At 40.6% G+C, this 27,697-nt stretch overlaps 1 protein-coding gene across 4 annotated transcripts in view; it reads right to left on the reverse strand.

Moving 5' to 3' along the window:
- phf14 (PHD finger protein 14) overlaps window positions 1–27,697 on the reverse strand; it is a 144,159-nt gene that overhangs the window by 43,530 nt on the left and 72,932 nt on the right. For 2 of the 4 annotated variants that reach the window (XM_085263519.1, XM_085263518.1), the window contains exons 16-17: window positions 27,238–27,359; window positions 4,370–4,487 (exon numbers count right to left, since the gene is read on the reverse strand). In XM_085263519.1, coding sequence (XP_085119645.1) covers window positions 4,370–4,487; window positions 27,238–27,359 — 240 coding nt within the window. Of the gene's footprint in view, window positions 1–4,369; window positions 4,488–23,682; window positions 25,760–27,233; window positions 27,360–27,697 lie in introns of those variants that run through there. The other 2 variants (XM_085263520.1, XM_085263521.1) reach the window with 2 other exon arrangements.

Below are 27,697 nucleotides of genomic sequence, written 5' to 3' on the forward strand. Positions count from 1 at the left end.
AGTTCTCATGCTGATGTTTATAACTATAAATGACTCTAACCCTGACAACGCACAGATGACAAAGGGACCGCTCAATGATGAAAATCATACTGTATAAATGATTAATTAATATGAGAGCGACTTTTTTAAATGTATGAAAGAATGGCCTATAATCAGTATTCTGTATGAGTAAATGGTAAATGGTAAATGGCCTGTATTTATATAGCGCCTTTCTAGTCCCCAAGGACCCCAAAGCGCTTTACACATCCAGTCATTCACCCATTCACGCACACATTCACACACTGGTGATGGCAGCTACATTGTAGCCACAGCCACCCTGGGGCGCACTGACAGAGGCGAGGCTGCCGGACACTGGCGCCACCGGGCCCTCTGACCACCACCAGTAGGCAACGGGTGAAGTGTCTTGCCCAAGGACACAACGACCGAGATTGTCCAAGCCGGGGCTCGAACCAGCAACCTTCCGATTACAAGGCAAACTCCCAACTCTTGAGCCACGATCGCCCCAGTTGAGTAAGTTATCAACAGTTTTTCAATCTGCATATACTTGAATATTAATTAATTAATTTGATATACCTTTATTAGTCCCACAAAGGGAAATTTCATAAGGCTGCTGACCTATTGCACGCATTGGCGGCGCCATCTTACCCTCCGACCATACATACATTACACAAAACATCACATGGGGAAGACAGGTTAGAGAGGTATAACAATGAAAAATGCACCACATGAGGAAAGATAAGGTGAAAACTCCCCCCAGACTGAGCTCCAACAGGGAGATCAGTTTGAGAACAGAAAAAAAACACCTCTGCACATGAAAAAACTCTTAATACACCAAAGAAACACATGACAAGCAACAGGGGTGGGTAAAGGGTGAGAGACAGCCGATTTAGACAGTACATCCGGGGCTGCGTGCACTGGTCTCCTTGATCCACCGTCAGCATTGGAAGGGAATAAGCGTCGAAGGCGTTTGGAAAGGGAGGGGAGAGTGAGAGTGTGCATATCAGTGTATATGTATGTGTGTGCGTGTCCAGAGTTCAGCTGAGACAGTGTCCTTCGCCCTGCCAGGCTAAGTAAACAGTCTTCCAGCCAACCCAGGTGGCCTTGCATCATATCTATCTAACAGACTCCAATTCGTGCATGTAAATGGAGAGTCCTCTTCACACACTGAGGTTAATTATGGAGTTCCACAGGGTTCAGTGCTAGGACCAATTCTGTTTACATTATACATGCTTCCCTTAGGCAGTATCATTAGAAGACATAGCATACATTTTCACTGCTATGCAGATGACACCCAGCTCTATCTGTCCATGAAGCCAGATAACACACACCAATTAGTTAAACTGCAGGAATGTCTTAAAGACATAAAGACCTGGATGGCCGCTAACTTTCTGCTTCTTAATTCAGATAAAACTGAGGTTATTGTACTCGGCCCTGAAAATCTTAGAAATATGGTATCTAATCAGATTCTTACTCTGGATGGCATTACCTTGGCCTCCAGTAACGCGGTGAGGAACCTTGGAGTCATTTTTGACCAGGACATGTCCTTCAACGCACATATTAAACAAATATGTAAGACTGCTTTCTTCCATTTGCGCAACATCTCTAAAATTAGAAATATCCTGTCTCAGAGTGACGCTGAAAAACTAGTTCATGCATTTATTACTTCCAGGCTGGACTACTGTAATTCATTATTATCAGGATGTCCAAAAAACTCACTGAAAAGCCTTCAGCTAATCCAAAATGCTGCAGCAAGAGTCCTGACAGGGACTAGAAAGAGAGAGCATATTTCTCCTGTTTTGGCTTCCCCTCATTGGCTTCCTGTTAAATCCAGAATTGAATTCAAAATCCTGCTCCTCACATACAAGGTCTTAAATAATCAGGCCCCATCTTATCTTAATGACCTTGTAGTGCCATATCACCCTATTAGAGCGCTCCGCTCTCGCTCTGCAGGCCTACTTGTTGTTCCTAGAGTATTTAAAAGTAGAATGGGAGGGAGAGCCTTCAGTTTTCAGGCCCCTCTTCTGTGGAACCAGCTTCCAGTTTGGATTCGGGAGACAGACACTATCTCTACTTTTAAGATTAGGCTTAAAACTTTCCTTTTTTCTAAAGCATATAGTTAGGGCTGGACCAGGTGACCCTGAATCCTCCCTTTGTTATGCTGCAATAGATGTAGGCTGCCGGGGGATTCCCATGATGCATTGAGTTTTTCCTTTCCAGTCACCTTTCTCACTCACTATGTATTAATAGACCTCTCTGCATTGAATCATATCTGTTATTAACCTCTGTCTCTCTTCCACAGCATGTCTTTATCCTGTCTTCCTTCTCTCACCCCAACCGGTCGCAGCAGATGGCCGCCCCTCCCTGAGCCTGGTTCTGCCGGAGGTTTCTTCCTGTTAAAAGGGAGTTTTTCCTTCCCACTGTCGCCAAAGTGCTTGCTCATAGGGGGTCATATGATTGTTGGGTTTTTCTCTGTATCTATGAAGCGCCTTGAGGCGACTTTTGTTGTGATTTGGCGCTATATAAATAAAATTGAATTGAATTGAATTGAATTGAATTGAATGGGAAGGAACAGACTAAACACAGTCGTTATCAGGGTGTTGTTGTTCAGCTCCAGCCTTGAGACTGCAGCTGGTGCCAAAGGGGTCTCCGCATGAAGTGATGGTGCTTTTTACTTTAGTGCGAACAGCTCATATGAATTTCAAAGCAGTTCTACAGTCCAACACTGGTCTCTCAAGCTCCCGTTGGAGAGCCGCGAGCTTCGCCATACTTGCGTTCTTTGATGTTGTCATTTCTTGTGCTCGAGGAGCCGATTCTGAGAACTCACGACAGTGAGCCTCCCCGAGATGTCATCCAATTTGCACCCAGAGATGTTATTCTGAGCTAGCCCTTCCGAGATGTAATCCAGTCTGCAGTCAGAGATCTTATTCTGAGTATTCACAGCAGCCGTAGCCTCTCCAAGATCTTATCCGTGCTGCACTCAATGAGCCCATTTTGAGAAACTCACGCCTCTTCCCATCGTTTCAATCCCAGTGGGCAGCCTTGTGGGGGTTTGAACAGCCGGTTCCGCTTTCTTAATTCTTCGATAAGTCAGGGCCAAGCCAGCTCCGATCAGCCAGAACCCTGTTACCATGGTTCCGAATAAGTAGATATCTTCAGCACTCAGGCTCACCCAAGCCCAAACTTCTCGTTGAGAAAGGGTGTCAATTGCATTTAGGGACCAGTTGATCAAATCCATAATTCCTCTTTTAGGTTTTAGAGAACAGACTGTGAGAGAATGTTCCAGGGAAAAGTAATACAAAAAACACAAGACTAGACAAGGACATAAGAAGCTAAGGGAGAGGAGGAGGAGGAGAGGAGAAAAGTGTGACCGCCTTCGTCAAGAGCAACAGCAGAATGAATATAATAACAATATTTAATAATGTTACTACAAAAAGCATCAACAACAGCACGGATTCAAACTATATTCACTGCTTTCTATATCCATTTAATTGCAACCTGTCAGCATTTTTAATCATAACACTTCAGCAAATTTCTTTGCCATCCTAGTCATTCAGGAAAAATCTGGATTTCGGTGGGTACTGTGACTTTGGACAACCCACTTCACCACCTAGGTTGTGATTGCCCTGCTAAATAATAACGATAAATGGACTGGTTCTTATATAGCACTTTTCTATTCTGAGCATTCAAAGTGCTTTACACAACTTGCCTCATTCACCAATTCACACGAGCACTTATTTCTGTGAATGTGTGTATATATACACACATTCATACTCTGATGGATGCATCGGAGAGCAACAATTTCTTGCCCCAGGAAATTTGGCATGCAGACTGGATCATACGGTGAACAAAAACCAAACCTTCCGATTAGCAGGTGAGCTGCTTTACCGCCTGAGCTACAGCCATAACACCCTGCTACACTGGCTGAATGTGCTAGAATATGAAATGTGAATCATTGAGTAATTTATGTATTGGTTCTTAAAAACATAAACACAGAAGGTCTAAACAACAATTTAAAAATAACATTGATAAACTAGTATTCACCAGCTTACAAACACTTTTACTTTGTATTTAAAATGTCAAAGTAAAAGCACATTTTTGGTTTTGTTTTTTGGAATTATTTAGTTTGATGTGAATTTTTTAACTGGGGCAGTGATTTAAAGGAAATCATTTAAGAATATTATAATGGAAGTCACACTTTAGTGGAAGAACTGCCACTTACTTGTAGATAAATGTTTTATTTTATGAGTTTTTATGTTACAGTCAAAAAGAAGTAGTAGTTAAAATGAAGTTATAGTACCTCTGAACTGTAATTAACAACAGTCCTCAAGTTTCTTTCTGAGTTATACACATAGACTGTATGCACACTCACTTTAGATGAGGATGTGTCACACTCCTGGCAGATCCAGCCATATCCTGTCTGCTTGGGTGATTTCTTCAGTGGAGGGTCCAGACACCCAAAGTGATAGCAGAGTCGACACTCATCACACCTGAGATGCAGACAAAGGGGGGGCACACGTTATGTCCCAGACACTTAAAGCCTGAGTAGTCCTTTAATGATGAGGCCAGTTCAACAGTGATGGATGATGACAAGGCAGGTGTCAGTGAGTGAACTTTGTTAATGTATTCCAAATATCCTCTAATCACTCCATTCCCTTGACCTTACACAATCATTGTCTGCCCAGTGGTTCATATCAGTGTTCAGATAAATACAGGCCTTGGTAGTGCCAGTAGTGCCTATAAAATCCTAAGGAGCTGGAATATAAGCCCTCTGGTGAAGCAAAAGGGGTCAAATAACTTTTAGAGTATGTTTCACAGAGAAGACATATATTCAATTGCAGCTTTTCAAACCAAAACTGAAATAAACAATCAAATTAATAGTTGATTTATGAACATAAGAACCTTTCCTGGAGTGTGAACACCTCCGAGCTGCTGAAAAAGGCCCAACAGAGACTGTACTTCCTGAGAATTCTCAGGAGGAATAACATCACACAGAGACTGCTGGTGTCCTTCTACAGAGCCACCATTGAGAGTGTTCTAACTTACTGCATATGCATCTGGTACACTAGCTGCACAGGGGCTCAGAGGAAAGCACTCCAAGGGATCATTAACACCGCCCAAAAGATCACTGGCTGCCCTCTCCCCACACTGGAAGTTCTACACAACGCCCACTGTTTTAAAAAGGCCCAAAACATCATAAAAGACACCTCACATCCTGGCCACTCCCTGTTCGAACTGTTGCCCTCAGGCAGACGGTACAGGGCAATCAGAGCAAGGACTAATAGACTCAAACACAGCTGTTATCCAACTGCAATAACACATCTGAATACTACAAAAAAATGTCCATCACGCCACTCTTGTGTTAATCTATGCACGGTCTGAAGCATGTGTGTGGGAATGTATGTGAATGTTTTACTGTTATATCTTATTAGTATTTTAAGTATTCTATCTATTTTATTTATTGAATTTTATTGTTTTATTTATATTTTGATATTGCTAGGGATGATGCAATGATCGGGGACCATTCTTAATTTCGTTGTTCTCATGACAATGACAATAAAGTTTCTGATCTGATTCTGATATTTCTTTCTTTTTTAGAAAATTAAATGTTCACATGCATAGAAATCTTGGGTTAGAATCACAGTGAAATTAATTTAGCATACAGATTGTAAAGTGGTAACATGGTTCTGTTCAAATTATAGAGATACAGCAACTTAAACTACAAAACCTCATTAATTAATTTAGTTTCCTTAACCAGTAGTTAACTGGGCAGCACAACGGTACAATGGTTACCACTGTTGCCTCATAGCAAGGGGGTTATGCACTCACATCTGGTGGCCATCTTGGACCTTTCTGTGTAGAATTTGTGTGTTCTGCCTGTGCTTACGCGAGTTCTCTCCTGTATCCTAGCTTCTTCCTACAGTTCAGAGACAATGAATGTAAACTTGAAAGATTGTAACAGGGCTAACACAGACAGACTGGCAACCTGTCCAGGATGAAACCCATCCCTTTGCCCTTTGACAGCTTGGATAGGCTACAGCTGGGGAGCGGAGGGGCTGAGCAATGCTGTGTAGACTCTTTCCTCACATAGCTAATCACCATTAAGTCACCATTATTGGTAGCTTACTAGCTAAACCCTGTAGATGTTTGAGACAGAGGTGTGGTCTCTGGCTCCACTGCAGGGGAGGGGTGATGCAGCGGGCTCGAGGGGCAATGCTGTGCAGGCTGGCAGGGCAGCTGTGTACAATGTGGTAATCAACTAGGTTTGGGCGGTATAAACAGTATACAGTAGAAACGATATGAATCTGGCCAAAGATAGAGATTTTGACCATACCGCTCTACCGCGATAGTGCATGTTTATGAGGTCATCAAGCTGTTCCTGTTTTGGTCGAAAGCATCGCAGCGGCTGCAAGCTAGCATGGAGCTTACAGGTGGGGAGGAGGAGGGAGTGCTCATAAAGAAGACCAGTGCGACGTCGGTGATATGGACCTGGTTTGGGTTTAAGCTGTCAGAAGTTGAGCAGAAAAATATCATCTGCAAATTATGCCAGGTGACAGTAATAGCGAAGAGAGGGAATACAAGTAATTGGTTTTATAACCTCAAAATGAAACACGTTTTGGAATATGAGGAAAACCAAAAACTGCGCCTTCCACAAATGCCCAGTCATTCAAGTGGAAAGAAAAAAGGTGGCCCTACACACCAGCAGACTGATTTTTTCCAAGCCTTTTCTAAAGGCACATTTTACACTTTATTTTAAACAGTTTAGAATTTTGTGTTTTACCGATATTTTTTTATTCAAAAATCTTTGTGCATTTATCTTCATTTTTATTTGTTATTTAAGAGTTTTGTGTTAAATTGTTTGGAAAAAGATCTGTTACATCTTAAAAAAATATTTGATAAGTTTTGTAATTTTTAATATGTAAAAGATTAAGATTAAAAAAAATTTAAGAAAGGTTTTGCACAATAAGTGTTCTTAAAATGGCATGCTATACTGTTCAGTCATTTTGACATATGTATACAGAAGAAAAGAATATATCGCGATATATGTCATTGCTGCACATGCTTCAAATTATACCGCAGTATGGATTTTTGGCCATATCGCCCTACAGCCCTACAATCAAGACACCCATCATGATGAAGTGCTTCTAGAGGCACATTAAGACCCTGCTGCCACCCAAACTGGACCCACTCCAGTTCACCAATCAACAGATGATACCATTGCCACCACCCTACATCTGGGCTCTCATCCACCTGGATAATAAAGCCTGGAGAATAACCTTCTCTTAAACATCAGCAAATCCAAGGAGCACAAAGCAGGCGAGAAATTACGAGGCACTATATGTGGTGCGCCAGTGGAGAGAGCAGACAATTTCAGATACCTGGGTGTTCACATCACACAGGACCTTTCGTGATCCTGTCACATTAACACTCTGGTGAAGAAAGCCCGGCAGCATCTCTTCTTCCTCAGATGACTCAGAGACTTCCACCTACCTCTGAAGGTGCTCAAGAACTCTACTCATGCACCATCCAGAGCATCCTGACGGGAAATATCTGCACCTGGTATGGGAACAGCACCAAGCAGGATAGATGATCTCTCCAAGGATTGGTGCACTCTGCCGAATGCATCATTTGCTCAGTGCTTCCTGACCTGCAGTCTATTTACACCAAGTGGTGCATGAAAGACTTCTCCCATAACAACAAGGTAGTCTTCGCACTGTTGAGGTCAGGGAAGCGCTTCCACTCACTTAAGGGCAACACACAGAGAATGAGGAGGAGCTTCTTCCTCCAGGCTATATGGGCCCTGAACCAGGTGTAGGACTGGACTCTAAATATGTCTATACACCATCGCAAAATAATGTACGCCTGATCTGGGGCCTGTTCTTCGTACGTCGCTCACTACATCCAAGATCACATGACACATCCAAGACCAAACCATCGCGCTAACCGTGAGCTCGCTAATCCGGTTCCCCGAACACACCTGCTGTTGACGATTAGTACAGCTGGACGCAGTAATGTGACATCACTGGGTGTCGTAAAAGGGGCTACGCATCGATAGTAGAAACATTGATCGGCAACCCGCTGATTGGTCGGCGAAAATGTCGAAGGGGCGTGCACGGTATTTTCCGGCAGCAGAGCAAGAACTCATGAGTGCGGGATTTCAGGAGTTTCAGAGTTTAATTAAAACGCAAGAGAACACTGCAAAGGCTGCAAAAGCAAGGAGAGAGGGCTGGCAGAAAGTTGCTGACAAATCAAACTCGTAGGTAATTTAATAATAATAATAATAATAATAATAGATTGGATTTATATAGCGCTTTCCAAGGCACCCAAAGCGCTGTACGATACCACTATTCATTCACTCCCACATTCACACACTGGTGGAGGCAGCTACGGTTGTAGCCAGGCTGCCATATCGCGCCATCGGCCCCTCTGGCCAACACCAGTAGGCGGTAGGGTAGATCTATCATATGACACTATATTGTCCAATATCATATGGCATTATATTATATTATAATATGTTATATTATATCCCCTTTCACATTAGAGCCACAACAGGACCCACAAGAACATGGGAACAAGTAAAAGTGGAATACAGGAGTATTCTACAGAATGGTAATATTTATCTCTTAGATTGCTTTTCGTCTCTTGGCAAGGTAATACTGGCCTGTAATACTCTGTTAGTTTGTTCATAACAGCAACCAAGAAAAGGGCAGAGCAAAAAAAGACAGGTGGTGGTCCTGCACCCCCTCGTCAACAAGTTGGTTAAGTGAATAATACCCTCACGGGAATATCGATATCTCTCAATGAGCACACTGTCGCGCTGCGCTAAAGGATCCTGTCTATCCCGCAATATACGCTGAATTCTGAGGACTCTCCTTATCAATCTTGCACCTTCCGCAATGGGCTGCTCGCGTATACGGACAGGACATGGCTGCGACAGGCTTCCCAAATCCACCTTCGCTTTTATAGCCGTGGTCTCTCATCTTGATTACACGAAGTAATTTACAATTACTACTCTGAAATATGACTTACATCTGTAATAATCACATACATGTAATAGAATGTTAATAGTACATTTCCCTTTTTTAGGAAATGACCTGTATGTATCTGTGTGACATCAATAAAAGGATCAGGTGCTGCATTATCTTTAGTTACATTGATAATATTTATTTATGGTGAAACAGTGGTGGAATATCGCTGTTGCTTTCGTATAAATGAAGCGGACATACCTGCGTGGCCGCGATCTAATCCTGTTTACATAAAGTAAACCTGCTCCCGAGCAGGTTTACGCTTACGGCTCTGTTGCTATGACAGCAAGTCCCGGATGAGCTTCGGGGAACCGAACGATCCAGGATCACGCGAAATCGTCAACAATCTAATCCAGCTAACTTACTTAGCGAGGTACGAAGAACAGGCCCCAGGTTTCTCTCATATCACATCACTGTACATGCACTTAATAAAACAATTTAATTCAATAATATACTCAATAACTGTTTTTGACTATTCACTGTCAATCTGCACACTGCTGATTTGCATACCTTTTTAATTTTGATTTTTAACTTTAATGTTATACTTGATTTTTAATTTCAGTTTATTCTTGTATCTGGTTGGGAATTGCACAACAATAAGCATTTCACTGCATGTCGGACTGTGTATAAAATTTCATCAGATCATAGATTTCAGTTCAGCATTCAACACAATCATCCCTCAGCAACTCTTCCCCCATTCAGTTTTCCTCTGCAACTGGATCCTGGACTCACGACTGTGCAGAAATGCACAGTTTGAACCACATCATCAAGTTTGCCGATGAAACGACCGTGCTTGTCTCATCAGCAAGAGCTGAGGACTGTGGTGATGAGTCAGCATACAGAGAGGAGTTGCAACAGCTAACAGACTGGTGTAGAGTCAACAACCTGTCTTTGAACGTGGACAAAACAAAAGACATGATTGTCGACTTCAGGAGAGCACGGAGAGATCACTGTCCACTGAACATCAATGGATCCTCTGTGGAAGTTGTCAAGACCACGAAATTCCTTGGTGTCCACCTTGCAGAGAACCTCTCCTGGTCCCTCAACAACAGCTCCATAACTTGTTGGTTCATGTCTTAAGCTGTCATGTTTCATATCTGCGTTGTTCAGGTTTGTCAAGCTCGTGCCATGTAGGCATCCTGTCATGTTTCCGGTTTATTTTGAAGGGTTTTGTTTCATGTTCTGTGCTTAGTGTACACTTCCCCCGTCGCGTCATTATGTGCATTTGTTTCAGCTGTTTCCACTTTCCATGATCATCCCTTGTGTATTTTTTCTGTGTTTCCACTTGTTCGCTGTCGCGTTGTCTGTGTTACCACCCCCCATGTATTCATAGCCATAGCTGTCACAGTCTTAGTCTTTGTATTTATAGTCTTAGTTTTCTTCGGCATAGTCTTCTGAGTTTTCATAGTTGTATCTCAGTATTAGTTTCCCAGTTTAGTTCTAGTTCTGTTTCGCCACTGTGTTTTGTGCCTTGTTTGGACTCAATGACATCAGCCATAATAAAGGTTCATTATTCGTTTAAACTCAGTTTTATCTCCTCACTCACTCACACACGGTCTGTCCCCGCAAGCCGTGACATCTAGCAGTATCTAACAAAATAGTATCTAGCAGGACAAGCACAGTGATGAGTCCACTGTCACAGGCTATACAAAGGTCATTAGTAACTTTCACTAACACCGTTTCTGTACAGAGATAAGTTCTGAAACCTGACTGAAACTCTTATTATTCATCACCTTACAAATCAAAAGATGCCAATTATCTGCGACAATTAAATTTCTGCTGTGGTTTTAGTAAAACTAAAGTGCCTAATGTTTAAATACCTTTTTTTATATATGGTTGTTGGGGGTGTTGGTGCCTGGGATGTTGGTGAGGACCACACTCATGTGTCCACAAGGGGGGGAAAAAAAGGTTAATGACTTATTAGAGAAATACAAGATGATAGATATCTCAGCCTGTTGCTGGTGGTGGAGCTGACATTTCATTTTGCTACCTGATTTACCTACAGGGCTGGGACACCTGTCAATATTTTCGAAATTCAGACAAAACTGAGATTATTCTACTTGATCCTAAAAATCTTAGGAAAATGTTGACAGTTTTAGGTGCAACCCTAGAGCAATCAGATTTACTAAACGATAATGTCTTAGAGATCAGTTTTTTCCACAACTGTGCAGGCTCTTTCAGGTTTTCTGGCAAAATCGAATCTAGATTTCCTGTTTTTGAGTGTAACCAGTGGTATGCACCTTGTAAACCCTCTGTATTTACATTAATAGGCATCTCTTATAGACTTTGACAATGATATGCCTACCTCATAGAGAGTTCTGGTGTTACTGTGTACCAGTACCAAGTCTGACATGTAAGAGGCATCAGAAGGAGTCTTGGGTTTTGGACGATATTCATCTGCACGTAGCGTTTTCAGTGGGACATTGAAAACTCTACCCCCAGATGAACAGAATCAACCTTTTGGGATTTCCCTTCCTGGATGATTGAGTTGTAATAGCATCTGTGTTGGATTACGGAGAGACTTACCAAACTTTAATAAGCATTTAAATTTATGGAATGTTGCCCTCTTGCACAAGACTAGAAAACCCACGAAACAGGTGCAATACACACTGTGGTATTTAAACATTAACCCATTTAGATTGACTAAAACCATAGCAGAAATTTCATTGTCACAGATAATTGGAATCTTTTGATTTGTAGAGACATAAGATAACAACTGCTGCACATTAACACAAATATGCCAAAGCACCAAAGTCTCTCACAGTCTCACACAATCAGACACACACACACACACACACACACACACACACACACACACACAGTCTGTGCGATGAGCTGAGCTGGCCTATCTGCTAGGGAAACAATGAGAATTTAAAGTACCCTCCAGCCCCCTAGTGAACAGAAGACAAATGACCAAAGTGTGTGGGCTCCACTAATGAGCACATTCCTATTGTTGCACACAAACTGCCAATTGATTTCACATGAATCTCCAACTAAGGAAAAAAAGGAACGGGAAAATTCTTCCGTTTCGCTGCTGGAGACCCTTGAAGGCCTTTCAAATTCACAGGAGGGCTCTTTAGCAAGCCTGCAACGACTGCACAGATGCTTCGCTAATTACTCTACTTGAGTGCACTTTTTGTAATATTTGTTGTGCATTATGTGGAAGATCTCTGAATTAAAGCACCGCTTACTGATATACTTTTTTTCCCCCCTTTCTGTATGTGTGACAGTGCAGCAGTTTTTAATTTCCATTTCTCTATGGATAGCAAAATAAGCTTCATTACACTTTTCAGCAAAAGAAAGCTCTATATTCGGGTAATTTCAGAAGTTTACACTAAACGTTGAGCAACACAAGCACAGTCTACATCTCTAAGAGAACAACATTGGGACCGACATTAATTATTTCAATATGAGGAATCCTATGCAGAGGAAGCACATCCAAATGACACTTTTCATGTAGTGTAATGTAATTAACTATAAAAATGTCAGTTTAACACAAACTAACAGATCTAACAGTCAAAAACATAGGAACCTACAGCAGTAGCTGCAGCTATCGAGCAGATAGTGTCTCAGCACATCAGAGACTGTCTACCCCCCCTCCCACGACCTCCAACAGTTTGCTTACAGAGCAAATTGGTCTGCGGAGGATGCCGTCACCCTTCATAGAGCACTGAGACACCTGGAGAACAAGAAGAGCTATGTGAGGATGTTTTTTGTGGACTGCAGCTCAGCATTCAGCACCATAAACCCAGACATTCTCAACGCCAAACTGGACCATATTCATATTCCCCTTGCCACCTGCTCCTGGATCAAAGATTTCCTCACCAACCGGCCTCAGTTCGTCCAAGTTGGCTGCCTCCACTGTCACTTCGCACCGGATCCCAGCAGTACTGCATTCTCAGCCCCCTACTGTATGTTCTGTAAACCTATGACTGCACACCAACCCAGCCAGCGTGATTGTCAATCAGAATCAGAATCAGAATACTTTATTAATCCCGAAGGAAATTAGGGTTACAGCAGGCAGCACGCTAATGGCGCATGCGCACTTACAAAGGAACCTTCTGACCAGACTTACACGAACAACACATTGGGAAGACATGTCAGAGAGGTATGCTGATAGGAAAAAAACAACGAAAATACATAACATGAGGTGAGAAGAGGAGAAAAAAAACTCCACTCAGACTGAGCTCCTACTGGGAGAACAGTTTGATAACAGAAAAAACACCTCAGCACAAAAAGCACATGACTATCAATACACCATTGAAACACAAGACAGGCAACAGGGGCGGGTAAAGGGTAAGAGAGAGCCGGTGTAGACAGCGCATCCAGTCCTGCAGCATGTCTGCGCTGGTCCAGTCGACCGCCATCTTCCCCAGGAGGGGACAAGCATCGAAGGCGTTTGGAAAGGGAGGGGGGATGAGTGTGTATCAGTGTATGTGTGTGTCCAGAGTTCAGCTTAGACAGTGTCCTTCGCCCTGCTAGGCTAAGTAAACAGTCTTCCAGCCAACCCAGGTGGCCTTGCGTAGGAGGCCCACCTGGGTTGGTATGCGGTGGTATGCTGATGATACCACCGTAGTTGGGCTCATCTCTAATGGAGGTGAGACAGTGTACAGGACGGAGGTAGAGAACTTGTCCCACTGGTGCTCAGAAAATAACCTGCACTTCCTGCATGTCCTGAGAAAGATTAACCAGGACCAGAAGCTCCTGCTGCTGTCCTTCAGCTCCTCAGTGCTGTGCAGAGGGTAACTAGCACTGCCCACAACATCATTACCTGCCCTCTGCTACCACTGCAGGCCATCACCAGATCCTCAGCAAAGCCAGAGCCATCACAGGTGACCCCCATGCACCCTGCTCACCACCCATTTGACCTGCTGCTTTCTGGTCAGCGCCTCAATCAGGTCTCACACCTCCAGACTCACAAACTGCTTCTTCCCCTTGGCCATTTGGAATTTCAATAAACAACCAAGAGCACAGAAAAAGGCAGCCTTATGGAGTTCAAACAGATGCCAGTGATCAAAGGAGAAGGGCTAGATTGCAGTGAGCTGATAGGAAGGCAACAATAACACAAGGATTTACAGGAATAGTAAATTTGCATCATGGCTTTGTCACTGATAAATCTGCAGTAATTTTTTGATGCTATCATGTCAGTATAGACCAAAATCACTTTCTATTCCAGCTCGGTAATAATGTGGTAATAGTGGAGTAACAAGGTCTTGATTTTTATGAGTTAACTTCAATAATCACTACTTCCAAACTATCAACTTGTCTTTTAGACACCATTTCTACAAGACTGCTCATGAATATGATCAACCTATCTCTATTAATCAGCTTTGTACCACAGGCCCTCAAGCTGGCAGTAGTTAAACCGTTACTTAAAAAGCCATCACTTGACCCAGCTGTCTTAGCTAATTATAGGCCAATCTCCAAGCTTCCTTTTATCTAAAAAAAATCTTGAAAGAGTAGCTGTAAAACAGCTGCCTGATCATCTGCAGAGGAATGGTTTATTGCAGTTTCAGTCAGCTTTCAGAGCTCATCAGAGCATAGGAATAGCTTTAGAGACGGTTACAATTGATCTTCTTCAGACTCTGACAGTGGACTCATCTCTGTGCTTGTCCAGTGTTCAATACTGTTGACCATAATATTCTGGTACAGCTATTAGAGCATGCTGTTGACATTACAGCTACTACACTACTTTCACTACACTAAGGTCAATTAAGGAGTTCCACAGGGTTCTGTGCCGGGACCAATTCTGTTTACATGATACATGCTTCCTACAGGCAGCAGCATTAGAGCGCATAGCATACATTTTCGCTGCAGATGACACCCAACTTTATCTATTCATGGAGTCAGATGACACACACCAATTAGTTATAATGCGAGAATGTCTTAAAAACATAAAGATGTCTAAATATCTGTTTCAAAATTCAGAAAAAAATGAAGTTGTTGTACTCAGCCCTAAAAATCTGAGTAATACTATATCTAATCAGATGGTTTCTCTCGATAGCATTACCTCCCAGGTGGCCGCCAGTAACACTGTGAGGAATCTTGGAGTTGTTTTTGACCAGGACAATGTGCGTATTAAACAAATATGAACAACTGTTTTCTTCCATTTGTGCAACATCTCTAAAATTAGAAATATCCTGTCTCACTGACGCTGAAAACGTTCATTTTCATTCATTCATTACTTCTAGGCTGGAATACTGCAATTCATTATTATCAGGATGTCCTAAAAACTACATGAAAAGCCTTCAGGTGATCTAAAATGCTGCTGCAAGAATATTGACAGGGACTAGAAAGAGAGCGCAGATTTCTTCTTTACCGGTTTCTCTACATTATTCGTATTTAACACGGAGTCAGAGTTGAATTTCAAATCCTTTTCATCACATACAAGGTCTTGTGTTAACACATCACTCTGCATGTATTAGTTATTATTATTAATCTGGCTTTCTTCCACAGTGTGTCTTTATCCTGTCTTCCTCCCCCAATTCTCAACCGGTCTCGACACATAGCCATCCCTCCCTGAGCCTGGTTCTGCTGGAGGTTCCTTCCTATTAAAAGGAGTTTTTCCTTCCCACTGTCACCAAAGCATTTACTATGGGACCATATGATTATTGGGGTTTTCTCCGTTTTCTCTGTATTATTGTGGGGTCTTTAACTTAACCTAACAACCTAACTGTTGTTGGGATTTGGTGCTATATAAATAAAATTGAATTGAATTGAAAGTTATAGCTACAGTAATATTAGATTGAAATTTATTTAAACAGATACTAAACAGGCCAGAAACTGGGGGTAATAATGTGAAACAAATACATGTCTATGAGGGAAAAACCAATCAGTATTATATTGGTGGAAATATGATGACCTAACATGGACTGAATGGTAAATGGACTGGTCTTATATACCACTTTTCTACTCCTCATGAGCACTCAAAGTGCTTTATACGACTTGCCTCATTTACCCATTCACACAAGCACATTTTTCTATGCTTTTTTTCTAAGCAAGTGCCATCTATGTATCATTCACACACATTCATACTCCAATGAACGCATCAGAGAGTAGCTTGGGGTTAGTATCTTGCCCAAAGATATTTGGCATACAGATAGGAGCCATCACCAACCTTTTGATTTGTAGATGACCTGCTCTACATCCTGAGCTACAGCCAAAGAATCTGTGCATTACAATTTTCACATACTGACTTGTGTTATTAACCTCATAATAAGGTAATACTTACTAATGTTTAACATATTAGCATACCGGGACTAAATTATAATGCTAGAATTAATCTTGCTTCACGCCTCTAACATCCTTCTTTGTTTGAAGGCAAGAGTGTAAATATTGTGCTTAATGTTGCAGCTTCTTACCTGGAAACAAAGTCTCTTTCATGTTAGTTACCTATTAAAAGCAACCTTCAACAAGTGTGACGATTACTTGGAAATGTGTGGTAGGGGAATGTAAGTTACAATTTCACAAACCAACTGCATTTCCTACTTGCCTAATATCAATACATTATTTTGGTTATGTCACTTTTACAAGCATGTCTGTATAAGATAGGTTTCCCTAATTAACATTTTCATTTCAAATATCAACGTTTTGCCACTCAGCATTAATCTTGGAAACACCTACAGGCATAATTTAATTTTCAATTTCAGGAGTCACCATGATAAAAACTGCATGTGAAAAAAACAAACAGTCAAACTGGATATAATGCTTGGTCTTCCCTCACAGCCCTGAACATACACGCAGTTGTATGACATTGTGGATTCTTAAATGGCTCCATTCAAAGTCAACATGGAACAAAATACATGCTAATTCTGTTATGTGCACCAAGCCATTAACAAAAAAACTAAACAAAAAAGTTGTATACTTATAATAGCCACATCATTTGACATCTGAAATGTCCTTTGGTCATGTAGCATATTCACATACTTTTACTTAAATCCATTTGTGGTCTTTAATATGCTTTTAATGAGTGTCATTCACAGCAGTGAATGGAACTAACTACTAACTACTTTGTGTTGAATTGTTAAGTACCTGTGTATTAGTCAATATTAGCAGTTCACTGGGAATGTCTACTTACAGAAATGTATTAGCTCATGTACTGATATCAAATATTCAAATATTATTTTAAAAAAAAGTGTCTGTGATATTTATTCAAGGTGCTGGTATGGAGAAGGCTAAATTCATAAAGGTACACTATGTAAAATCTCACCACGAGATATCAGTCGATTGCAGTCAACTGAATTCTGTTTTCTTTCCCCTCCCAATTGCTGCAGTGGCTGCTGTGGGACAAACATCTCTGGTCGCTGTTTATCTGCAGTGAGTATGGGCTGTCAATCTGCTATTTACCTCCGCTGTCAAAATGTGTCCCCATATTCACTTTGGAGGAAGCTGTAAAACTTTGTGAAGGGAGTCCAATACGAGTGAATGAGTCAGTGAAGCTCACTTCTATCCAATAACAACAATACTGAAGCAGGTTGTTGAGGATATCCTGAACTCATTTGGCATGAGCGCTGCTATTTTTGTTGCTATTAGATGGTGTTAGAACTACTTCAAAGACAGTTTCACTATGTATGCATGTGGCTAGAGACCACCCACACATGCAAAATGTAATTAGGCAGAACCACTGTACTGAAGATGGCAGGGCAACATTGGCTTCCACAAACCGGTGCCCCCTCCCATGCAATTTTAATTGGATTAATCCTAAATTTATGAGAACACATCAGTTTGTTGCAAGATATGCACCTGCAGACATACAATCTTGTTTAAAAATATATTCACGCTGATGGATGTGGCTTAATGGTTAGTTGTTGTTTGCCCTTCAACTCTAAACTACATTTAATTGGTCAGTCATTAAAACATTTGCCCAGAAACCTGAGTGCACGATCATAGACACTTCCCCTGCATTCTGTGGTTTCAGCTGTACAATGGTCAGTTTGTGGCCCTGTTGTTTGATCCACATAGTGAATGTCGTTTTCAGTTGCTTCCCAGTCACCTGTAAGCATCAGCCTTTATCTCCTGCCAACATTACCCTTACACACAGAGCTACAGCAAGGTCTTTGATGTTATCAAAGCAATTTGGCCCAGCTTTAATCATTGGGAAAATTGAGTAGTTCCCCCCCTCCTCCCTTGTACTTGTACTAAGCAGACAAAATCCAATCAGTCATATAAGAGATTATTGATTGATGTAATCTTATTGGAGGTGAGGTGATGGACGGGACATGACTGATTGCTTTTGTCTGCTACATGTCTTGCTCTCAGTTGGCGATTCATGTCCACTTTGATCTGGTGTTTAATCTTTTTCTGAAGTTCTCATATCAGTCCCCAGAGACAGGTTCTCACCAGGCGGGGCTGATGGCCCACAAAATCCAAGTTGGTTACATTTGATCTCGTCCACATCTTCAAAATCACTCTCACAGTCCTGACTAGATCTCTTAAAGAGAAGTGTCATTACTCCCGTATCATATCAAATCATATCGCCTGCAGAAATATTCACCGATTTGTCATTAGAACTAAATTGAATCATGCTGATCAGGAAATAAACGACAAAACATTACATCAAGTTTAATGATGAGTTCATCCCATCCAAGAAACCTGTGGTTCAATTTTATAAGTTTATTACTTAGTTATAATTAGCAAAATATTTTACAGAAAATTCTTGCTAAGCAACCTAGCTAGGTTCATTGACAAACTCTCATCCAAACATAGTCAATTCTGGTTAAAAAACAAAAAACCCCACTACATTTCAGCCAAAACGCTGACGTTTAAAGCTTAAAAGCAATATGTGATGTGTTTTATATACACTATATGCCTGAACCGTTCTGGTCAGTGGCCAAAATTTGATAATCATGATCTAAAAGTAAACATTAAAATGTTATACATGTATTTTCTACACAGACTTTACTAACATTAGCCACAATAAGATACTGTTCACAACAGACCAAGCAAAAGCTATGACAAAAATCTTAGATTGGCCGACAGCAGGTTGATTCAGCTAACTGATCATAACTGGCAATGTAATAAAAAGCCCACTTCATAAGGTTTGTGTTTGGATATCAAACTATTATCTTTCCATTAACACTCACTCTAAAAAGGACAACATGTTTTACTATATAGCTTATACATTGTGTTTTTTGTTCTTTTAAATATGATGTGTGCTCATAAATGTTTTGTGTGTATCATAATGGGGTAATTTAAGTAAAGTGTACACAAAGCACTTTTTTTTATTTGTTTCAAAGTACTGACCAAAGTTATCTTGTCCCTTTTCTCTTCAAACCTTCACCAACACACAGCAAATATTTATATTATGAAGTATATTTATTTCAAGTATAATCCAGTCTTAAGCCTGATCCATTTTTGGTACTGAATTTAGCGTAACATATGGTCAAATGAGACTACGGGTGAAAGGGATACTTTTGACCAACAGGACCATTATAGCTGCAGTTAGGCTGTTTCAGATACACAACCCTTTTACAGTGAATATGTGTGTTAATGAAAATTAAAACTTGAACTCTGCTGTTGCTGCCTTTCAGGTCTCCCTGTGAGGCTAAGCGCATTAATTTTTTTTAGAGGACTGCATTCACTCTGTGTGGCCGAATACCTAGGAAAATGGCCACAAACACGCTACTATGAATTCTGTTTAATAAAGTGAGCACAGGAGTGTTTTGTCTTGAATTCAGCATCACTACGGTTAAACTCCCCCAAATATTAAATAAAATAATGAAAAAAGTTAAAATGATAGAAATCAATCACTTAGAACAGCAAATGTGACGATAAAACATATAATCGGCCATGTTATTGATACTTGTTTCTATGCAACTGCTGAATACCATGAAATCATGTATTGAAAGTGGTTTTGTAACCTCAAAAACTTCAAATCTTTGCAACAGTGTGTTTGTGTCTGAGCCCGAGCTCAAATGGCTGAAACAAGTAAGTGAATTTGTCAGAACCGGGCAACACAATTACCTTGGAAAAGTCCATGTGACAGGAATCAATATGACACAAAGCACTCAGCCATTAACTCTTCTCCATAACAAAGTGTGCAACTGTCTTTCCAAAGAACAGTTGATTATTGAACTTAGAAAGCCTTTTACCTTTTGATCTACTATTTGGTCTATGCAACGTTACAAAACAGCTACTGTTTTACAAGATAGGAAATAATGAATGGACTGCTGAAGTTGCACCTATAGAAAAGTTAAGTCAGATCAGGTCCCTTTATTAGCTTATCTGACCACAGCTTATTCACTGCTGGGACAGAAGAGATAGGAAGAGAGGAACAGGAGTGATCTATACAACCCTCACCTAGTGTTTTGTTTTTGACTGAACATTTTCGTATTTTGCAGCAGGGGGCCCCATTAAACTGTGTATCAATCGACAACAGGACTGAATTCACATTAGATATGTTGTCCTCGTGTTTGAAATTTGCTACAGACAATCGTCTAGAAATACAAAGACCTTGTAGCACACTGTAAATCCATCAAACCAATCTGAGGTGAAGGAATCAGTTAAGATATAGCGTTTTGATATGGCCTTGGGGTTCAAGATGTAATGATTAAATGGGCAAAAGGCAAACACTGAAGTTAACTGGATATCAAGAACAAACCAGTTATGGACTAGAAAGAAACCACGACAACTCTGGGGAGCATTCAACAGACCCACACAGTGGCAAAGTCACAGGACTAACAGATGGGGAAGAGACTAATAGATTTTAGCTCCTTGGCCACACCTCCCACACAGACCCAGTCCTCTGGTGTTTTCTGTTTTAAATGTGGGGGAAAAGGGTGAAGTCAGCAAAAACAAACTGCCACCATTAAATCATCTTCCTGAATCTAATGTCAGAGCAGTAATGGGAATGCACCCATGATCGCAAAGGTTACTCCTTTCTTGAATCTCTGTGCTAGCTTTTCTTTCTCTGTATTCCTCTACCCCTCGTGCTCATCCCCTAACCATGAGTCAGCTGTGGCCAAGATCATGTCTTATTTGCTGGCTGCTGTTCTGCCATAAAACACTCTTTACTTGATGATGATGGATGGGAACATCTAAAGCTCACCATGGTGAGTTGGTTTCACCTGAAGGAGATGCCTAAATTAATGCTGCCACCCTGTTCAAACCCAAAATTTCCCTCTTACATCTTTTCCAAATATTGTTTGAACTCCAAAGGCTGCCCGGCCTCCTGCAGAAACAGTGCATCTTGTTAATGTCTGCTACTAAATTTGAGTCTTTATTTATATTCAGGATGGCAGCATTACAAATTGAGCTAAATCTCAAGAGATAGTTTCAACTGGTAAAAAAAATCCTAACCCAGCTTGCCTTACATTTAAAAGTGACACATAAGATCCCTAGATGCATCTTTTTAAAATTTTTTCCTTCAGTCCAAGAGAGATACACGACCTAGTCGAAGATACTGTGCAGAATAACTCCTTCAAACTGAATGCTGAACACTGGAGCCTGCTATAGTGTTGGTCTCTATAGCTAATCTCTTTCTTATTAACAATGGTATGGGGATACACACACACACACACACATACATACATATGCATATATACATGTATCGCCAGTATGTCGCAGGGCTAACACATGGAAACAGACAATCATTTGCACTCACATTCCCGCCTACAAGCAATTCCCTTACTAACTGCATGTCTTTGGACTTGCATCCTCAGACTGTATGCTAAGCCAAAGAAAGAAGACTGAGGACAACAAAGTATGAGTATATTAAAAAGATGGCCACAACTCACCACATGGTTAGTGGATACCTCAGGCAGCAGAAACCTGAGAAAGAAGAGGAGAAAGAACAAGTGGCTGATACTGAGAAATCCTACCAATGGCTGGATAAAGCTATTGGTAGGACAGCACAGAGAAACTAATCATGACAGCTAAGAAACAACCAGGGTCTTGCCTGGTGTGGGGATTACCACACCAGGCAAGACCCTGGTTGTTTATGATGCAAAGATGCCCCCTGAGACAATCCAGCACACAACAGCTGGATACAAGATGCTAGCAGGCAGGACATACATATATAGAACCCCATAACCAAGCAGCTGGCATAGTATACAGGAACATCTGTGTCGAGTATGGCCCTAAAATTAGGAAGTCAAAATGGTGGTTGAGAATGACCAAGCTAAGATCCTGTGGGACTTCCAGATACACAAGAACAAACTGGTGATGGCTAACGAACTGGACACAGTAGTGGCAGACAAGCATAAGCCCGTAGTGATAGATGTAGCCATACCAAGTGATAGAAACATAAAGAAGAAAAACAAGAATCTCAAGAAATACCAAGCGCTAAGAGAGGAGCTCCAGAAGATGTGGAAGGTAAAGGTAACAGTGGTCCCTGTGGTAATCGGAGCATGCAGGGCAGTGAGCCAAGCTGGGCGAGTGATTCCGAGACATCTGTCCAGAAGAGCACAGTCTAAGAACAGGTAACATACTGTGTAGGACCCTCAAGCTTCCAAACCTCTGGTAGATGACCCGAGTTTGAAGTTTTTTATACATACATTCTCTCAAACACAGAGACGTGCAAGGAGGGAGGGAGGAAGGAACATAGGTCCTATGAATGAAATGCTTTGATTCAGCCAGTTTGTTCTAGTAGTGTCTGATAAACAATACGGCTCGATGTGAAACTAATGATATTAACACAGTATCCGAGAAACATGTGGTCCAGGTTTTGCACTGATTATGAAATGTAATGCGATTTATATAGCACTTTTCTAGTCTTACTGACCACTCAAAGCACTTCAGAATACAAACTTCATTTAGCAAAAAATTCATATTCTTTGTGAAAGCTGCAATACCTGTACTACACAAAAACGGTTCCAAGTGGGGTTCGAACCAAGAACCTTTTTTGCTCTGAGGTCGTAGCACTAACCACTTCACCGCAGCACTGGCCGACTAACAACTATGTGTGTCCAAACAAGGCAGTGTTAGCTGATAGCATTCCACTCGCTTGCCCAAATATGGTCATTTTCTCTCATAAATAAATAAATTTTAAAAAATACATTTCAAAGCCTACAATATAGTGACTTTACAAATCAAAGAATGTTGTCATAGTGGCTGTGTCCATCTTTTTGCCCAAGGTTCTCACACATTTCTGTATTCTCTCTAGTGGCCTGTATTTGACTTACTGCTCCGTAATGATAATAATCACTTGTATGCCAACGTTAGGCCTATGACATATCTGCATCCTATTACGGAAAGACATCAGCTGGCTTAATAACAACATGTATGCTATGTTACAGTTAATGTACAGTTAGCAACAAGTTTATTGACTTCAGGGTCTTTTGTTCTTAATCTTTTTTTCATTGTTCGGCTTGTCCAACCACGGACCTAATTGTGAACGTGGACGATTTTCTGTAGTATGAAAACCGAAAAAGAAAACATTAACATCCCACAAATAGAAGGTTTGTAGTTACTTTTTCTTTTTTACCGTCTTTGTTTTGTTTCGTAAAAATTTTGTCACTGCAATAACACAATCAACCACATCTGCTGAAACTTTACGTAGGCCAAGAAGCAATATTTCCTCTGCCCCCACCTCCACCAACAAGGCCCCTTCGCAGGCGATAAATCACAGATGACAGAGGGCACTACATGCACAAGCGGACCACCATGCCGCAGCTTTACAACAATTAATTAACTGTCTGACAGTCATTTATCATGGCAACAATAAGGTGAAAAAGTCAAGAGTTTATTAAAGCTCTGCTTATTTTTCAAGAGCTATAGACCATAGGAAACACTTCATATACATGTACAAATACATATGCAACATTCACATTCTTACTTCATACAGAATGACAGTAACACAAAACACAATTAATCAGAAAGAATCCCTTAAAAGCACATCTGTAAACAAATATTTGCCAGACAAAGAAACTTCTCGAACACGTCACAAATCAGAGTTCGAACTCGGCAACACAAGCTTAAGGTTACTACAATTAAGTATGTTGGCACAAAGTGAAGACATGTTTGGCCTTTTTAATAAATACTGTACACTGCATCACACTAAATGACTACCTGTTTTTCAAAAGCGACAAGACAACATCACTAATTTTCAGTTTGAAGTTATGGTACAGATCTGATATAGCCATGCACTGTAGAACTGATATGCAGTCTTTGAGACTGACTAGGAGACTAGGAGTAATGGGATAAGGACTGGTCAGGAGTCAGTAGGTAATTCTACAATCTTATCCCAAGAGAAAACTCCATGTGGTGCTGTTTCTGGACAAACTCTGGAAAAAGCAAACAGCAGTAAAATGCCTGCAACTGCAGTAACTGTTCTCAAAAGCATGCATATATGGCCCCAAATAGGCAATGGAGTGACATTTGAGGGCAGAATCTGACACTTGTCAGAAGCCCTGGGAGAGCAGCAATAAGATATTGTTTTGACAGCACTTCGGGCCACCAGAGACATGCAAGCAAAGCTGCGCTTCTTTCTGAGGACGTCAGTTTAACTGTCACTTCAAGATATGAGACAAAGGAAGACTTCTAAATGCGTAAAGACATTAAAGACACTAAAGACATTAGGACTAATATTTAAGTGCTATTACTGCTAACTGCTAACTACACTAGCTCCTTCCGACTACAGCTGCTTACCACAGTTGATTACTTTACTCCTTTACGTGATACAACAGAAACTTTGTGTATTAGAGATTTTGCATTTTCTGTACATAATAATCCTGTTTCTTAATATTTGTTCTCCTCAGTATTCATCAGCACACAACACAACAATCAACTTTAGAAAAGCCCACGTTCAAGAATGTTTCCAGTTAACCATATTTAATAATAGACACCACTGACCAGAACCGATAGGTCACACAGGCAGGTCAAATGTGTGGCACACCAGAGTAGAAGCAAAGCAAAGCATGTCGAAACGCTGGTTTCAGGAGTACGCCTAGACGCATAGAGAGGGTTACGTTGAGATATAGTCTAAAGTGCTCCACAGCAGCACATTCAGCTTACTACAGGACTTCCTTTAAGAAGTTAAACGCTAAACCAAACAAACTTAGCTGCTTTATTCATTGAGAAAGCTTTATCCTACTCGACTGATTATACTTGAAATCAATCTTAAGGAAGCCACAAAGTGGGCAACTGAACTTTGCATTAAATTGCTTTCTTTTTTTTCTTTTTTTTTTTAATGAACAGAGCAATACAGGTGTTCATGTTTCACTGTTACTGTCTAATGTTAATCTAAAACGATTTTCAAAAAGAAATACAGCACACATTAAAGAAGGAATGACAATATTTCATGAAAACCATTAAAGATAACTCAAATGTATTACAGATCTTAATTTCAGGTGGCTTAATAGTAAACGCTGTCATTTTCTACTTGTTTTTTTTTTTTTTTTTCTTTTGCTCATGTATTTTAGTCAGTCGTCAAAAGTGTTTAAATCCTAACATGTCTTGCTGCATGCAGCTGTGTCCAAATAATAAGATAAGTTAATGGTCATATGTGCAAGCAGTTGAGAGTCCAACACTAATAAAAATATAGTAATAAAATGAAATATAACTGTGTCTGACAATTCATCATGTAGGGATCCATGTTTTAGATTCACACAGATCTGCTCAATTTCGTTGGTCCAGTTTGGATCAGAGGTGGCTGTGGGGCGGCGTGATGGTCTCGTTCTTCAGTCTGACTTGACTGCCATTCTTCAAATGCTTCAATTTGTCTCTCTCTCTCTCTAAGCCAACGGTCATCTGTCCCGAGTTCTTATGGGAGGTGAGGTAGCTGCCCCAGCTCTCACAACCTGTGCAATGCAAAGATAGAAAGAGTCAGGGCAGCACACCTCACACCCCGACCAGAACCCCTGAAACTCAAATGCTGCCTCAAGAGCACCAAAAATAACACACAAATACTTTAGTATTCAAGTGCTGAGCTCATTCCAATCTGTTAAAATGACACTGGTCCTGAAAAGGTATTTGACATGTCAATGTGAATGAAAAACTAATATTTGTAACATTCATTCTACATTAGTGTGATACTTTACACTACAGACACTACTTAGCAGATTGTCGCAAAAGAAAAGACATTAAAGATTTAAACTGTTGAATAAAACTCTAGTTACTAATAGGATGCCTGAATCAACCCAGTACAAGTGCTGGATGATAGATGATGGTTTTATTTCAACTCAAAAGAATCCAAACACCAAAAAAGTGTTTGTACTCTTCTTTGTTTCCTGTCACTCATTGGGGTATTTAATAGTCACAATAGAATTTTCTGCACTTTTTTTTAATTTAAAGGATGTGCATTTGTTGCTTCACTATTTGTCTGATCTTGAAAAGAAGACAGTGAATTCTAGAGCACATAGTAATTCACACTATCCACATTATTTATACCGAGTAAAGAAAAAGAAGAGCGGTACACACTAGAGACCACTGAGTGTCAAGCTTTTTTTGAATGACTTAAATCAATGATGGAACTGAAACAATGAGTAAAGTAGAAGAGATGAGAATTTATAATTTAGTCACTGCAATAAAACTGTAGCAGAATTACAGAATTGATGCTGAACCCTTTCTAAAGTTATCCAAAAGCTTGAAAAAAAAAAGAAAAAAAGCAAATGATGATTTTGCACCAACAAACAAACAAACACCCGCAGATTAGGACAGATGTTTTACAAAAATGAATGAAAAACACAAGTGACTTCATGCATCATCTTTGAATTTACAATAGAACGGCTAAAGTTATATTTCAACATAACCTTTTAAAAACTGATAAGGTGCTTAAAGTTACAAGTCTATGTGCACTCTAGAGCAACAAGACAATGTTCATGAAGGGAACTGTGTTCAGTGGGAAGTCTGAATAATTGGGAAAAAAAAATCTGAGGGTTTCATCACAGGGCAATGTCCTGACAAGGTCCCCATTATTACCAACTTTTTTTAAATTATTTCTTTCATAGAATGCCAAATGCCAAGAAGAATTCTGTTTATTAGACACCTGACATCAGGGGTAGAGGAAATTCTGCTGTTCATTATGCCTTAATGAACTGTGCAAATGTATGTGGCAGGTCAATATAGAGCGCCTATGGAGAAGAAATCGTCAACCCCCTCATTCTGCAGAGCATAGGCAGCCCGAGCCTAATGAAGACTGAACTTTAATCATCAGGAGGATATGGTTGCGTCATGGGACACACACACACACACACACACACACACACACACAAATAATAACCTCTGAGACTGAGACACACACACACACACACACACACACACACTTGCATTACCTCACCTCACAAGGTTTTCATTGTCGCCTGGTCCTTTGCAGGTTGTACACTCAGTCCTCGTGTCATCAGCTTTTGGTTTTTTCTGCATTGCAGACTGGCGTTGTCGCCGTTCCCGTGGCAGAGGTTCCTATGGAAACAAGGCTGATTAGGAATGAGACCTGTATGAGTGCTTGTTGAGTAGTAAAAAATAATGAGTATTAAACTGGGGAAAGATGTGAAGTACATTAAAGCATTATTTCCACAATATAACTGATGAATGTGATAACTGGGGCAAGGCCCTATTGAAACTTTACATTAACTACTAAAACAGCTGTATGGATGCTATGCAGATGATTTCCAGTTTTATCTATCCATAAAGCCAGTTGACACACACCAATTAGTTAAACTGCATAAATGTCATAAAGACCTGGATGACCTCTAATTTCTGGCTTCTAAATTCAGATAAAACTGAAGTTGGTTATTGTA

Source organism: Mchenga conophoros, linkage group LG22, assembly GCF_057382185.1.
Source record: "Mchenga conophoros isolate Kocher_MC1m ecotype Shallow Benthic linkage group LG22, M_conophoros_male_GT1.1, whole genome shotgun sequence".
Classification (NCBI taxonomy): Eukaryota; Metazoa; Chordata; class Actinopteri; order Cichliformes; family Cichlidae; genus Mchenga; species Mchenga conophoros.